The 17,094-nt window shown below is 39.5% G+C and overlaps 1 protein-coding gene across 1 annotated transcript in view; it reads right to left on the minus strand.

Annotated features, from left to right (window-relative positions):
• reep3b (receptor accessory protein 3b) overlaps nucleotides 1-10,942 on the minus strand; it is a 37,278-nt gene extending 26,336 nt beyond the window's left edge. Inside the window, exons 1-2 of the mRNA XM_020611746.1 lie at nucleotides 10,552-10,942; nucleotides 1,057-1,129 (exon numbers count right to left, since the gene is read on the minus strand). Coding sequence (XP_020467402.1) covers nucleotides 1,057-1,129; nucleotides 10,552-10,583 — 105 coding nt within the window. The 5' untranslated portion in view covers nucleotides 10,584-10,942. The remainder of the gene's footprint in view (nucleotides 1-1,056; nucleotides 1,130-10,551) is intronic.
• Between the last annotated feature and the right edge of the window lie 6,152 nt (nucleotides 10,943-17,094).

The following is a 17,094-nucleotide window of genomic DNA, read 5'->3' on the forward strand; positions in this document are numbered from 1 at the left end:
GTCTGGCCAGTCACTTGGGTCGAAGTAGTGCTGGGCAATTAATCCAATATTGTTGTATACAGTCTGCAAATGATCATGAAAAACTAAGGTACCAAGTTAATAAGATTCTTATTACATAAAGTTTATGTGTTAAAAGACAGGTTTTTATGTCTGCCTTTAAAGCAAGGCTTCAGGGGGGTTCGGCAGGAATGTGGATTTATGATCGTATTTAAGAAGAACTTATACCAAATGGCCACTTTATTAGGCACACCTGTACAATTATATGCAATTCAGTACAATACTTTTACATCTGTGTTTATGAAGCTCAAAATGTTTCAGTTTTTGGTGAAATTGCCATAAATGTGTAAATTAAATTACATTTATTATTGAGGTCATAGTTAAAGGTGGAGTTGTACTGGACTACATTATATTCAGAGGTTGTCCTCCCCAGCTACATACAAGAGAGGATCAGAATATTAACTGCGTTCCGGTTTCAGTTAACTCACTGGGCCTTGTTAGGCATTGGCAATATCAGTTTATAACAAAGCATTATGTGGTTTTTGTAAAAAAAAATGCTGTAGCAACATGTTCACAGATACAGTATGTTAGACAGTACTGTGTACGACTGTTATAATGAAAGATAAATAAGACCTAAGGGCTAATAAAGAACATATTACTACAGTTTTTACTACTGATGTGTGGAGCAGCCATTTTGGATTTTGAGGTCGGGGTTGGTGAAGTTTGTCTGACTTTCCAAGTCAGAAATCCAGCTTTAAGGGGTGTTCCAGTTGAAAATTCTAACTAGGAACTTGGAAAATTGGACTTCCCAGTTCAAACAGCACACACCATAAAATGGGACAGACAAAATAACAGAAACACTTGTCAATATAAAGCAACCCACAGTCACATGCTACAGCCTCCACACTTAAAAATGCCCTTATATCTGCTAATAGCTACACTACAGCGTACCAGCAACCATTTATTAGCCTGTTTCTATGCTGTATAAAGTATAGTGTTAGAGTGTTAGGATCATGGAAAAAAATGAAGCATATCCAAAAGTTAAGCTCATGAACTCACATATTCCTTGACATTTTTGGTCTTGACAGCTTTGTAAGAGTAGTATGCAGGATACAGGGTCCCAAACACCAGCCTGCATTGAAAGAGAACACACAACATTAAATAATCACCCCTTTAATAATAGTTTTAACACTTTCAAACCTTTTGTTGTTAGCACTGTGAAAAACTAATACTCCTGGCTGGATGTGATAGGCAGGGTGTTCTTATTTTTGATGCAATGCATTTGTTTGTCACTCCACATTAGGCTAAATATTATCTGGATGTATTAATAAAAATAATCATACTCTGACTAGCCATTTGAAAATAGGCCTCAATGTGATGGATCTATGTTACAGCTCTATTTACCTTACTATCTGTGTATCTTTACATTTAAAACTAAATATATGAGATCTTTTGAAAATGTGTTGTAGGTTGGCAAATACAAGGCTAAAAACTCAAATACAAATGTTCTGTTAATATGAAAGTACAGTTAAACATCTAGAGAAAGTCTGATTTCTACAGTCAGTTCCCCCTCAACTATGAAGAGGATTTTACACTCAAACCAAAATGGCTCTCTATTATAATTTTAAGTGCAAACTCAGGTTTACACACAAAACTCTACAAAAATCACTTAAATACATCATCTGTTCCTACAGAATAATCTGAGGACTTCTTTCTGTGCTGCTATGATTGGGTGTTACGTGCTGACACACAGTGGAACACAAGGCAATCACTCAGTGTTTCCTCTGTAATTTTCTGCAGTAGCACCAGCTGGTGGTAATGTGTATTTGGTTCCACGTGATCCAATACAGGTTTCAACATTTCCTTAATGCACTGCACTCTTATTTTGTTCTTTTGCACTTACACATGATTTGCTATGTGCAAATAAATTAAATGTTTGAATTTTAGGGTCTTTAGACTGTAGTATTTCTGCATATTTTCATTTCAGTGGATTGTGCTCTTTTGTCTGCTCAGCCCTGCTAACAGTATAATCCCTCTTATTGTTAGGAATAGAATGGAAACATACACTTAGGTGTACCTTCTAAACCACAAACTAAGTCAAACTAATGCAGTCTAATCCAGTGCTCCTGCAATAAAGCCCAGCTTGTTGTACCTAAGAAAATGGCAACTGACTGTATGTCAGGTAACACAGAAATGAAAAATATATTGTAAAATGTGTCCAAACAGTTATATATGTCCATGGAGGACCTGTACACCTCATGGGTCAAAAAGAGGAAGGAGAGGTTCACTGCTGACCCCTCACACCCTGGACACAATCTGTTTGAACTCCTCCCCTCTGGACGGCGTTACAGGTCACTGTGCACTAAGACAACCAGGCACAGGGACAGTTTCTTCCCCTAGGCTGTCGCTCTGATGAACACTTGACAGTATGACTGGACAATAACCCTCGGTGCAATACCTTTAAATATACATTGTACACATTATACCGATCCATACAGGTCTCTATTTTTAAATGCTCTACTTTTACTCCTATTTATCTCATTTCACAATGAGCATTCCTTTCTCTGTCTGCACTGTTTATTGCTTGTTAATACTGCTTATTTTGTTATACACAGCCTTATGTTGGTTTACTGTTTACTTGCCCCTTGCATGGGGATACGTACATGCACATTGAGAGCCGATGTACCAGAGTCAAATTCCTCGTGTGTTCGACACAACTGGCCAATAAAGCTGATTGTGATTCAGATTCTGATATACGTATATTATGGATGTGTAATGGGACGATGATGAGTCACCATCGTGATGTAAATCCTCCCCATAGGAGTGCCAGTGCCACCTACAGTCCTGTTACCAAAGCTCAGTGTTGAAATCGTTCAGGTAGCTGCTTCTGTTGATCGTTGCCGTTTCTGATTAAAATGACAACCAGCAGGGTCATACTGTACCAGCTGTTGCTGTCAGTTTAAGTCTGTGACTTAAAGTGCTAACAGGACAAAATGAAACTCGCTGTTGTCTGGTTTGTGGCCTCACTGCAGCCGGTGGACAAACAGGCAGCGCTGTCTGCTGTTAGCCGAACATCGTTATATGAGGTGAGGAGGCATCACTCTGTAACACCAGTGAATAATCAGAGTGAACTGAGCGCTTCTCTGTAGTTCCAACAACTCTAACAGAGTGAGATGTCTTCACTGGTAAAACTGTCAGCTGATTTAACATCAATGAAGGAAATGTAGCATATTGTACGGGATGGTGTACATGCAAATGGTTATGAGCATTCATCGTAGTCGTCTTTTACGTCATATCTACAAATCCTGCACCTTTGTTACCGTTTTGTTGTTTTAAAGTACTGCCAGGTGGGCAAAGGGGTACTTTTAGTTGACTCCTCCCATAACAGAATATACAGTGTGCAGTTAAGAGCAATTGTTATTGCCATCTCGTGAAGCAATAATTCCCCAAATCTCGATACAATGTTTACAGAGTCGCAATGAAAACATGGTGTGGATTCCATTTGGCTCTGCCAGCATGCCGCTTGTTCCGTAATGTAGTTAAAATAAACGGTGACCACAACCATCCTGCACAAACGGGACTGTGCCAGTCGGGTTTTGGAACACACCCTGAGAGACAACGGAGTGAATGAGGTGTGTTAAAGTAAGTGGCTAGTGGGGGAGTGGAAGAACTTCAAAAGCCCCCCCACATCAGTTAAGTCACATGTATGGGAGCATTTTAGCTCTCCTGTAAAACATGAGGACAGAAAAAGTAGGGATGTAGCGAGATCTCATGCCACGAGATCTCACATTATAACATGATATTTCTGGTCAAGGCAAACGCTGTCTTGCAATATCAGTGCATAGTGTAACAGAAGCAGAGCAGCAGCCAGAGTGTTATACTTGCCCCCCCCCCCTTTTTTTTTTCTGATCCAAACATTATTCGATACGTGACCCCTAATCCGTGATACATCCAAAGCGTGAGTTCTGTGATTCATCCCACCCCTAATAGAAAGTGAATAGGTGTACCGCTAAAAGGACATGGAATCCTTCAACTGCAACTAAACACACACAGACACACTCCATCTGACCAGAGTCCCCTCAGAAGCACGCAGGACATCAACAAGTAGTGATGGTAGGCTGAACACCAAAGCATGTGTCAAGTACTAAGGGCAGTGGAAAGTGAACCTTTATATCAAGGCTTGGTTTATTTAGAAAATGTCATCACTAATGATGTTTGAAGCGTTATCTGGGTCACCAGTTCAGGAAATACTTCAAAGGTGGTGTGTCTGAGATATAAGGGGAGAGGACAGCAATCGGAAAGTTTGTGGGTTTGTAGTGTTGCAGATCACTGCAATGCAATTGTTTGCATAATTTCACTAGGGCATCAGCACCAAAAGTCAGTAGTTATTTCCACAATGGGAACATTTTGATTTAATTTCTAACAAATCATGCATACTGTATGTGTTATCATTTGTTGTAATGCTTTTTTCTCTTCAGAGCAGTTTATTTGTATAAAGGCAGAGTACAGTATTGTGGAACCACCAGCACTAAAAATGATAGTCTGTAAACCAATCCCTTTCCTCCTTTACACTGGTATGTTTGCATGTATGTTTGTAGTGGAGAAACTGGTTCCACAGCCCAGACCTTCTGCTGTCCAGGCACACAGGAACAGCAGCCTGTGGTAATTAAATCGTCGTCATAGAAACACAGATATGAGGACAGTTTTTCTGGATGTCTGCATGATATTAGAGTTGTGCAGCAGAGTAGAACAACTACACTCAAGTCTTTTGTCCCAAACATTGTAAATTTAAGGCCTTGTGTCTGGCATCTTAGGCATGCTAATCAAAGTCGACTGTCGATGCTGTGATAATAGCAGATATTTGTGTCTCAATTGCTTCTAATTTGCTTTGATTGCAGGGAAAGTCTCATCACAGAGCTCTGGTAAACACCACTGGGCAGATAGTGTGAAGGAAATAAAGACAGTAATAAACAATCAACAATAATAATGTGAATGAGCTCCCATATCACCCTCATTCACCCCCACATAAATTATGGAGCCTCACACTTTGCTAGTTTAATTAGATTGATGCAAGATGCTTTTTTAAAGCTAAAAGTGACTGAGTGCCGTCACCTCATCTTAGTGTAACCCCCCCTGTCAGTGAACACTGTCCCTCCCCTGGGGTTTGTCATGCAGGAAAACGGGGGATGGGTCTAGGTGGTTCATCTGGGAGAGCCATTTCATATGATGCAGTTGTTTTAGCAGTTGCAGAGATACAATTATTTGGTTCACATAAATGTATTAAATCAAAGGCTCTTCCTAACCAACCTCCCATGTCAGCGGGGCTGAAATGTCAACTTTTAGATCACCAGTACTGACTACCTTAAAGGTGTGGTATGTGAGATCAGTGTCATCTAACAGTGAGGATGCAGATTGCAACATTCAGCAAAGCTCTCGTACATCGTGTCACAGCCATTTCACAGCGATTACCGTAAATGTAGGACTTGGAAAACAAGCGCAGCTGACTTGACCAAGCAAAACCTAACAGCGGCTCACTTGACCACAGTGTAATATTAAAGAAGTCTGAATACACACATTAAGATGTGCAATAATACCATTGTATTGATTAGCCCTATTAGTAAAGACTTCGCCAGGACTTTAAATGTCCAACTTGGCTGCTCCAAGCACCCTTACCCTAATACCATGAAAAGAAGTGCGACAAAAGTCAAACGGCAGATGCTTGACCATGTCTTTGTAATCAACAGATCACTTGACCGCATTTAACAGCATCTTGTTTCTTGGTGTCTTTGTTTCTTTGATGATAAGGATTCATGCCATCTTCCTTTTTCTAGTGTTAAAGTACAACTATGATCCCCATTTATTCAAATTATACAGTAGTTAAACTTGTGACATTGCTTCCTCTTGTTTCTAAAGATACTTGTTTTTGTCCTCCAACCATCTCCAAATTCAAGCTGCTACTTCCATGTGAAAACACAAAATTCATACCAGTGTGAGGTTTGTCCATTCTGGGCTCCTGTAAAATGAAATGGCAGCCTCCATTATGGGGGACCCGCTTCTGTGTAGATATAAAAGGCACATTCTAAGCTAAAGAAAACACAATGATTCTTATTTTTTTTCTACAGGCGGTGGGGCGAACCCATCTCTGCAAAAATACTACTGCTCGTGGTGGCATTTGAGGGTCAACACTGTCTCCCTGTCAGTACTGCACCTTTTATACAAAATGGCATGGTGGAAAACTCCCACCTTGAATGAGCAGTGTAAGTCTTAAATGTAAAGTGTCTTTCTTTCAGACTCACCTAAGACCAGCAGAGCAGACAGAGCTCCTTCTTGATACTAAAATGCTCCATTTTTCGTATTTCCTCTCTCTCCCTCCTCATTCTCCTTCTTCCCATTTCAACACATTCTCTGCATACAGCTGAGAAAACAGCCCTGTTGCTTTTAAATGGGCCTTGACTCTGTGCTGCAGTCAGTTTCCCTGGTTTCCTGACACTTTACATCAACAACAACCAGATGGATGGAGGGGGAAGATGGGATGAGGAGAGAAACCAATCAATCGTCTAATCCAATGCCTTGGCGACCCACCTGGGAAGCCCATAAGAAACACGATGAGCCATATACATAGGTGCAGTTAAGACCACTTCACACTGAGCACATTTATAGCGTGCATCTCACACAGCAGATAGAACTCCATCCTATTAAATCAACTCCAACCTGCACGTCACCTTTGGACCTCCTGGATTTTTGTTTTTGTTTATACTTCAAGCCTATTTTAATTACTCTGGCACATTCAGTGAAGAATAACTTCCACAGACAGCTGTTTTAAAGAAAAAAATAAATAAATCATACAAATCAAAGCAGATATTTCAGACAACTTCACCCACCGCCAGGGGAAAAACAAACTGGAAAGGCAAAAAGTCCAGCAACACCTGCGGTGTATAGAGCAAATTTAATGTTTCAACCTGGGCATTTCAGCTTGTAGCCATCGTCAGGGTCTGTATATCACACATCCCCAGTTATTTTCTGTTGCAAACTATTTTGTGGTATCTGTTAAGATTGATCAGTCTCCTAAAGTCACAGCTTTTTGGTTTCCTTTCCCCTCGCCCTCTACAGTGTGCCAGGGAAGATCCATGAAATTAATAAAGCCATCCATAAAAAGTGTGGTAGTGAAAAGGAGCTGCTGACAGCTGTTGGGACATCAGAGAAGCTGAACATCACATCTCACTTTCAGTTTACATTGTTGAGTGAAGCATTGGAAATGGGAAAAAACTATAAAGATCACTAGCCTATATTAAGCCATACAGTTTACATCTGTAGCCTAGCTGACCTCCAATAAGTCCAACATTTGAGCTCCCACCATCTGCTTGCAAAATTTTGACTACGTGACTTTTCCCCTAAAACACAGAGGTAGGATTGTTGAGAGAACTGTTGCTACAGCAAATGGGACTGGCTCCAGTCCAGGTCTGTACTTCCCCCAGAGTATTTCCTGAAATGACATACATAATCAAGTCTGGTCTCACAGCTCTCTGAATCTTCCCACATTTGAAAACTGAATCAACATGCCATTCAGAAGTTCAAACTGTGCCACTATACTCTGGCTTAAACAGAGAAACAAAGATTTTTGTAATGGATAATTTATCAGCTTAATATGCAGTGGTTGAAAGTAACTGAGTATTTTACTCAAGTACAATTTTGAGGTATCTGTATTTTCATTTTCTGTTACATCATACTTTGACTTCACTACATTTTAGAGGAAAAATATTGTGCTTTTTACTCCACTACATTTATTTTATAACTTTAGTTACTTTTCATAACCAGAATAATACAAAAATTATCACTGATCTATGGGAGAAAATTCACAAGCTCCCCACCAGTAATTCAAGTTAAATGCATAGAAATTAGCTCCCCCTTTGCTAGCTGCAACATTAAATGTAAAATACACTATAATGAATCAGTATTTATAATACATATGATATACAGAATGTGAAATGTGCCATTCAGCATGAGTACTTTTATTTGTAGTACTTCAAATATACTTTGATGCTAATACTTTATACTTTTACTTAAGTAAAGCTCTACCTCTTCCACCGCTGTTAATATGGATGTTTGATTGTCTGCTTGTGTTTCTTGACCCTTCTGACTTCTTTTGATGTCAGTAATTAAAGTTGCATTAAATAAAATTTTAATTTAGATAAATCAAGTAAATAATTGTCTAGAAGTGTTTTCTTCCTGCATTGCTAAACCCCCACCCCACTCTGCTGCTATCTTCAGGCCTTGTGTTTGTTAAATTTTACAGCATCAACACAACTGGAAAAGTGGGGAGTTTATTCAACTATCAAAAACATAACATGAAATTTCGCTTGTTTCACATACAACTCACAGTTACCTTTTAACATTATATGTGTCAAGTATGTAACACTGAACACAATGCGAGTGTGGGGAACATTAGTACTGTAACAATACTCCTGGGAAGAAACATTCCTCTGTATAATTTGGTTGTGTTATTACAGATATATCTGCTACAAGACAACATTAAACATATGTATGTATCTCTAAAATGTAAGCCTCTTTATTTAACTGCTGCTGCAATGCCACCAAAAATCTCTATATTCCTTATACATTAGTCCCAGAGCCGGTTATTACTGCTGGGCTACCTGAACTGCCACATCAGTCTCGGGCTGTCATGACTACATATGGCATAGTTTGAGACAGGGAGGGAGGGGCAAAGAGGAGTGGAGGGAGAAGAGAGGAGTGGATACTGCTTGAGTTTGTTTGACTCTCACTTTGCCCTTAACAGTCAAAAATTAGAGAGAGGTTAGTTAATGCAGCTTTAACTTGATGACTACAATGTTATTTCTGATACAGTACTAACGAAGGCCCAAACAACAATAACAAGACTCAAATTTGGATTACTCTGTCTTAATGCTTTACTTTTTCAACTCTGTCAAAGCCTATCATCAGATGTCTTTTACCAAACATATGCTTCCCTATTCTATTTGAGTGTTTCTATGTGATAATAGTTTAACAAAATCAAATGTAGACATGAATACAGTTTCTGCTTCTCCCTAAAGCCTCTGGAAAACAGGTTTACAGAGGACAAACAGTCATGACCATTAAAGGAGGAGTCAGTGATACTGGAGAAATCCTGTTGCTATTTGAACTCAACAGCCAAACAAATACACCACTCCCATCAGTACTCCTTAAAAAAGCAATGGAATAGTGCTGTGTGGAGCAACTGGCAGCACTTGGTTTGCTTACAATTTACAGAACCAGGGTTGTGAACAAACACAAGATGTTTTTTCAGAAGATATTCACTGCACCTTTAAGCAAAGTTGAAGTTTTGGGGAAAAAACCTCAAGGCGTTATTTATTTTAGGATAAGGATAATCACCTTTATTGGCCAAAGTGAAAGCCAACACATCATTCATCTAAATTAATATGGAATGAGAGCTTATAGACTAAAACTAAACCACATTCTAGATCTGACATGGTTACATCCATTCATTGTGTAGCAAGCTATTGACAAGCAAGCTGTATTTGTTGAGACAAGTAGGGGGATTTAGAAAAGGCACCTGACATTATTTCCATCCATGATTTTTAAATCCACTGTTTAGATTTCAAAATGTCTTGTAAATGTGGCATGTTCTGCACATCAATTGCATTATGCATTTTGCATAACTTAGAAGCAAGGGCACTGCCATGTAATGAGATGAAGGACCCACAAGTATGAACATCTATGATGCCCACCTTCTTCCTGCATTTAGACCTAGGATTTGATTTGATTTGATTTGATTTATTTGATTTGACTGAACAGTGCTGATGCATAGGTTAGCTACAAAAAAAAAAATCATTTCACTATCCTTGAGGGTTTGTGTTTGAAAGTTGCATTAGGGAAAGGAGAGGTGCGTTCTGTATTTCTCAACCACTCCCTTCTGTCCTGTCCATCACATTCCTGTTCTCCATTACAATTATGTAACTACTGTTCCTGGATATATACAAACACAAAGACAGGAGGAGAGGGTGAAACAGAAAGAGAAACAAATCCACTGAATCCTTTCTTAAGGTGGCTGTCTTCCTATGTATCAGTGTTATGGCTCCTAGGTTAAACTGGGTAGGGCTGGCTAATATCTTCAAGATGACAGATGTACCTGACGAAAAACTTCCACCTTGCCAAAGTTTCACATCGTTACGTCTGACTCACCAGCAGCGTGCATGGTCATGAGCCATTAACAAGATGGTAGCATTCGCTTTAGACACAATGGCAAAACAGCAGTCACCAAGCTACATTAGCTGCTTTGTTAGCTAGGCCCACAACTTTAACAATTAGCTATATTACAAACATAGTACCGCGTTTTTATGGTAACCTAAATGAAGCCGCTTCTTTTTGACTAAGTTTCTAGAAATTTAACGGCAAAGGCCGTAACTTAGCCAAAGAACAGGAACGTGTTAGCCAGATAAGCTAACAAAGCTGAAGCCCATCAATTATCAAATTTTCCACACAAGGTTGAAAATTTAATTTTAGTTTACTTTAAATACTCTCACTTGACCTTATACTTACACAACGACTCTCGAAATTAACCAGGACACCATTTTGTCTTGAATGTGTAACGTTAGGGCTGTGTCAGAAGTAGAAGACAGCGCCGGTGTTAACGTTAATGGTTAGCCGTACTGTTGTAAACTTCTTCAGCCAAAAGTTCGATGAGAGAATCCAGCACCAGCTAGGTTGCCTATCACGCTGAAGACCGGCCAATCATGTCTTGAAAACGCCCGATCTCACCGTTTTCTCTTTACAGCCATAATTAAGCGATGAAATATATATCCAATATAATCCCCTTGTTTTGTTGCGGTCACTTATTCCCTCTAGATTTCCTCCTCCTCTACTCCACTCTGTGCAATTGTAATTCGTATGTCCTCGCACCGAGACGATACTCAAATCGCTCACACAGCTACTGACGTTAGAATTGACAGAGAAAAAAAAACCCTCCCGAGCATCCTTATTGGCCTGTTCACTTTGTTTACAATAGACACAAACTCTCATTGGCTGGCTCCGTGTGCCCACGTGACACTTGCATTTAATAAAAACGATGAAAATTCAAACTCAGCGATCTGCGCTCTGATTGGTCTTTCTTCGAATCGTGGCAAATTCTAGCCAACGAGTGAAAGAAGCAATGGGTGCGTTCGGTGGATTTTTCCTAGCACTGAAATGGAGGGTAACCTTTTTTTTTTTACTTTTTTATTGAACAATTGTATTTACAACAAATGTGGCAAACATTAGTATTCCATAACATTAATATAGAACAGGTACAATAATAAAGAACAGAACAAGAGAGGAAGGACAGAAAGTTAAAAATAAATACATAAATAAAATAAGGTTAAGTGAAAAGTCATGTTAAGAAATGAGGGCTTTGTATTAAATTATACTCTGTTAATTTAAAAAGTATTGTAGCATTTTTGGTTTTCAGTAGACTTAGGGCTTTGACAAAAACAAAAAACACATTGAGAAATATTTTCATATACTTAGCTTTATGTATATGAAATTTCCCAAAAATGATGCTGTTGTTGATCAGAAAGTCAGCATTGGCATTGTCCATCAGAAGTCCATAAATAATGTCTTTTTGGGTGAAGTCATTTAGGAAGTGAATCTTTGATTGGAGCCAAACAAAGACCTCATGCCAGATGTTCTTCACAAACGTACACTGGAAAAAAAGATGTTCTGCATTTTCATCTCCGTCACAAAATACACAATTATTGGATTCAATACCAAATCGATGTCTCAACAAAGCACTGGATGGATATATGCCATTCAAGGTTTTAAAATGAAGCTCCTTGGCTGTCGGAGCAACAGGGAAATGCAAATACTTTGTTTGTAACAAGCAAACAGTTTCCTTTGAAAAGAACTGTAAGATAGAATTTCTGTATTGAGAAGAAGGGCACGAGATATTGTTTAGGATATTTCTTAATTTTTTGTTTGGGTATTTGAGTTGATTGAAAGCACAGCCTCCAATTAAAAGCTGTGGGAGAGATGGGCTGAATGGAGTAGGGTTACCTAAATACCAAACACAAGAAGGAGGTAGGGATTGCTTTGATTATAGCATAGAATGAGTTACGATCATCAATTCTCCCATATCCGACACAAAAGCTTTCATATGATAAAAAGGAGCCATTTGTGTCAATAAGATGAAATACCGACCAAACGCCAATATATCTGTTATTTCAGATTGGGGTATTGTGGGGTGTGAAGTTATGATTATATAGGAGTTTCCAATATAGTAAGACTTGTTGATGAAAAAGTGATAATTTGACCAGGTGATTTGGGATATTAAAGTCACATTTAAGCAAAACCTCTACGCCTCCTAATTTTTTAAACACTTCTCTGGGAATGTGGTACCAGAGGCTATCGTTATTCAAAAAGGACTTTAACCAATTAAATTTTAAAGTTCCATTAATAAAATTAAAATCAGTGTTTGGTAAACCTCCATCTTTAAATTCTTTAGTCATGTCTGCTCTTTTAATGTAGTGGACTTTATTTTTCCATATATAGTCAAAGTTAATTGTATTAATCTTTTTAATAGCATCATTTGGAATGCTTAGCAAAAAGGCTGGATAGATGCACCTAGAGATGCTTTCCATTTTAGTCAGAAAAATCCTTCCCATTAAGCTGATGTCTCTCATTAACCATAGGTTGAGTCTAGAATGACATTCATTGATAGTCGTCCATATGTTTTTCTTATTACATACAGCTGAGTCTCTAGAGATGTGTATACCCAAGTATTTGAGCCGTAGGAATACATAGGAAGAGCTGTTGACCTGGAAACAAAAATATCTCTTTCTGAATGTTTTGCCTCAACCTGCTGGGCTGGATATAGCAATACAACCACAATTACATACACTAAATGACAGAAAGGTATAGACAATATACGCGTGTCCATACTACACGAAGACCTACTTGTCTTTCTAGTCAGCCTTTTACTTCCAACTAAGGAAAATGTTCATCCTACATCATACAATGATATGTTGGACAACTGTGTGCTTGCAACTTTGTGGCAACAGTTTTGACAATCCTTTTGCTCTCCTGCAATAAGACATGCTTTGAGATGAACTTTTCCCCCTCAGATACACTGTGGCCTCACTCCTCCTTGACTACTTAGTGAGAATTTTCTCAGTGACTTCCGGTGGTATCTATCTATCCAGAAAGTTGGTGCTTTTTGTAATAGGTTAACCTTAAAACTTCATCACCCCTTTTCTGATGAGGATATTTCTTATCTTATTGGAAACATTATGAAATGTAAAATACATTTTATATGGAAATATTATTGGTGGTTTCTTCATTTGTCTACCCTGGTTGCCTCTCTCCTGATTGTAATTTTCTTCTGCTGTATTAGCCTAGTTCTTTTTGCCTTATTCCTGATCACTATCATTATCCCATTTCTGGTTTGATTCTACGGTTTAGATTATGTTCAGGACATTTCTTTTTCTTTTATTTCATTAGATTTGAAAATAATAATTGGTGGTGAGACAGTCATGAAGTGGATTTTGGCTTTTCAATTTAGGAAGCCAAATGCAGTAGTGTTGTCTCAGGAGTTGAGGAAGAAGATCAAGATGGGTGTTCGAACCTGTCCATAATGATAAGTGGTTCTATTTTGCATAGGCTTTGCCCTCTAAGAGCTGTCACTATTGGGTTTATCCTTCACGCATGCACAGTCCTGAAGAGATTTCTTTCATGCCCTGTGCTTTGCACTGGGCTGTTTAAAGCCACTGTGGTGGCATAAAAGCCTATGTGACCTGAGATCAGATACTTCTTTTTCTTCAGCAGTTCTAAAGAGAAGTTCCTAAAGGGCAATGTCTAAAAAGCAAAGTTCCAAAAAGAATGAATGCTGGACTCCAGCATCGCGCCACCATCACCGTTTGTCCAAGCTGCGATACAGGCTTCATCCTGCCCAGTAACTCACACTGCTGTGAGGCCCGCCTAGGTATGGTGCACACCAAGCTGGCAATCTCTCCCTAACCCTAACCCTTTGTGCTAGCTTGCCCATGGCAGAGAAGCAGCATCTGATACATTTGCGGGCACCAGGGAATGTAACCCTGATGGCAGCTGGGCAAACCAAGATGATGATCTCTTGGTAGACAATCCCGCTGCAATCTGCCAGACATAATTGAAAATGCGGCAGATCACAAGGGAAATCTCTCCCTGCTGGAAGCTTTGCTCGGGTTGCTCACCTCCCCCTGGCCCTTTCACCACCGCCATCCTATGGGTTGTGAGTAGTGAACACTCAGTTTTCACAGTTGCAAAGAGGGCGCTTCAATAGCTGGTGACAATGTCCACAGACCTAATGGACATTAGGTCCACTTTTGGGAGTGGGCAGACAGTGGCCTGTGGTACATTTAGTGACACCACAGTGGGATCTGCCCCTGGTTTTACGCACACTTGGAGTACCCCCATTCAAACTGTTGTACCCAGTACTTTTTACCATGCTAACTCTGAGAGACGAAGCAGTCCAAATAACTTCAAAACAGTGCTAATTTATTCAATGAACACAGGTAAAAATTAACATTACATGCTCAGGTATCTTGCACCTCCAACATGCATGCAGGCAGCTGAAACATGAAAGACCCTGAACCACAACAGGCCTATACATTATATCACTTCGGGCTAACCCCATTCTACACAGGAGACGCCAAACCGTGATGTCTCCCAGGGCCAGCTTTGCAGCTGCCCAGAGCAGTAGTCAAAGCATGAGGAAAATCAATGTGTGAATGTCTGTTGATTATGTGGTGTGTAGCTAAAACATTCTAACACGACCTCTAGTGACATGTCATGACATTAAACATAAGAAAATGTTATGGCTATGGCTACAGTTATACACGTCATAATAATAATATTAAACATCCTGTCTTCTAACAGTCATCAACTTTCTATCTAGTTATCCTTGACCATAAGCAAACTGCAGCACTCATAAGAATGCCTACGCTAGACACCCTGTCTACTCTAAACATTCCTAATACATAAAGTATCTAACCAATATCTATCTGACTAAAAATACCTAACACCTGGAAACCCGGTATTCGAATCGCGTTGTCCGCGATCGAGTTGCTGAGCCGTGAAGCACAAAGCAGCAGAGCGTGCAAAGTCAGAGTTAGTCCTGTTGACGAGAAGAATTTCATCCATTTTGTTGACCAGGGAGCGGAGATTAGCCAGGTGAATAGAGTGTTTTCCATGCCGGATCCTTTTCCAGGTCCCGTATATTGCTGCTGCGCCTCCGATGAGAATGTCCATACAGCATTCATCGTTCACAAAAATCGGAAGAAGTTAGTTTGGTGTGAGTTGTCCAATATTTAACAGTTCTAAGTGTAATCACTTGAAATAGTGATTGTTCATAACACAATTGATAAGCAAGCTGAGTAGTTCTACTAAACTCATTAGTCACAAAGACTGTCATTAAACAAGTTACATTGATATAGGAAAAATGGTTTTCAGTGTGTTCTATGGACAACCGTACCACATATTGGTCAATTTGGTAGGCTAGGACCATGATGAGTACCTTACTCTCAGGGAAGATGCAGATTCTCACTGTGGTGGATGGAGCAGTTGGATGTCATCGTGCACAAAGACAACTTCTGCAGACATATGGCATGGAAATGGAGATACATGCTATACTGTGGACTATAACCAGTTTTGCATCTTTTGGATTAATGAACACTGACTCCTGCTTGGTCTTATTCTACTGGGATGTTATGCATAAGTACCAGATGTGGCTTGTTAAATGTGCCTTAATGCAGTAGTCATACAATGTCGAGTTGACATTATATTTTGAGGGGGAGAGTATGGGAAAAGTAGATGTCCATGATGAGGATTTTTTTTTGGACACCACCCCATAATATTTTATTTTGTTTGCTTCCTATATTTAGTTTGGTGTTAGTCTAAAAATAACGAAAGTCAGTGTCGTGGCAAAAATCAATGCACAGGGAGAATCACTGCAGTGCCAATCATCATTTATTGAACAGTATTATATGATAATGATTGAGAGGGCAAGAAACAGGATCACCTGTCAGGTTTTGGGCCTCTGCAGAGAGTCAGGTTGTCAGTCAGCAAGTCTAGTCTTCTCCTCAGGTCTTCACACACACCCCCACCTGATCAGCTCTGCAGCTAACTATATGGCCATTTCCCAACTTCCTGCAATTGTCCAGATCTTGATGTCCAACGGGCCCCCACCCTGGTTACACTTCTCTATTTTGGGAACCCCCTGCACCCTGTACTAAAAAACAGGAAGTCTGACGCCCAATGTTCTTGCAAAGACCCTTACAAAAGAGCAGAGAGTTCACTCTGACCATACTACATATTGTACTTTAACTAACATTTGCCTATCAGCTATGCTAATAACTATTCACCATATTTTGATCCTATTCTGATTATACACAGTTTGCTTTCACCACTACAGACTCTCATGTAAAGGCATGCAGTAGCACTGTGGTGTCACTCGGTGGCGTTCGCCGGTTTTGAGCATGGTTTTCTCGGGGTGGAGACCTCGCGTTAAAAAGGAGAGTGTGATGGTGAAGATGCCCAAGTTAAAGTAAATGTGTATGTGTCGCTGGATAAAGGACAATAAAATCTGCTGAAAACCAACAGAAAGCTTCTTCTTCTTCAAATGATATGCCAGCTTGCAGCTGACCATAACGTTAGTCAAAACATGAGGAAAAGTCAAGGTGTGTGGCTGTTGATTAGTGGTGTGTATCTAGAACAATTTGACATGACATTTCACATTAAGACAAATAATAAGATTAGCATTACAGTTAATACTAACAACTCTCCTTGCCTGCAGCCTTGGCCTAGATGCAGTCTGCAAGCACATGAAATTAAACTGAGCATTTAACAGCCTGAGCTAGACATCCTGTCTCCACTAAACATTTCTAGACATCAAATCTCTGAATATCTATCTAACTAAGAAATAACCTAACAAGAGTAAATTGGGATTAAACTTCCAGTATCCTTTATTATTTACACGAGCCCCAGGTGCCGCTAAGATCAGTTTAATGACAGAGTGATCTGTAAGGGGAGCTGCAGAGATGGAGCAGTTAAAAACAAAGTCTATTACAGAAGAGGAAA

The sequence above is a fragment of the Monopterus albus genome, unplaced genomic scaffold (assembly GCF_001952655.1).
Source record: "Monopterus albus unplaced genomic scaffold, M_albus_1.0 scaffold117.1, whole genome shotgun sequence".
NCBI classification, from domain to species: domain Eukaryota; kingdom Metazoa; phylum Chordata; class Actinopteri; order Synbranchiformes; family Synbranchidae; genus Monopterus; species Monopterus albus.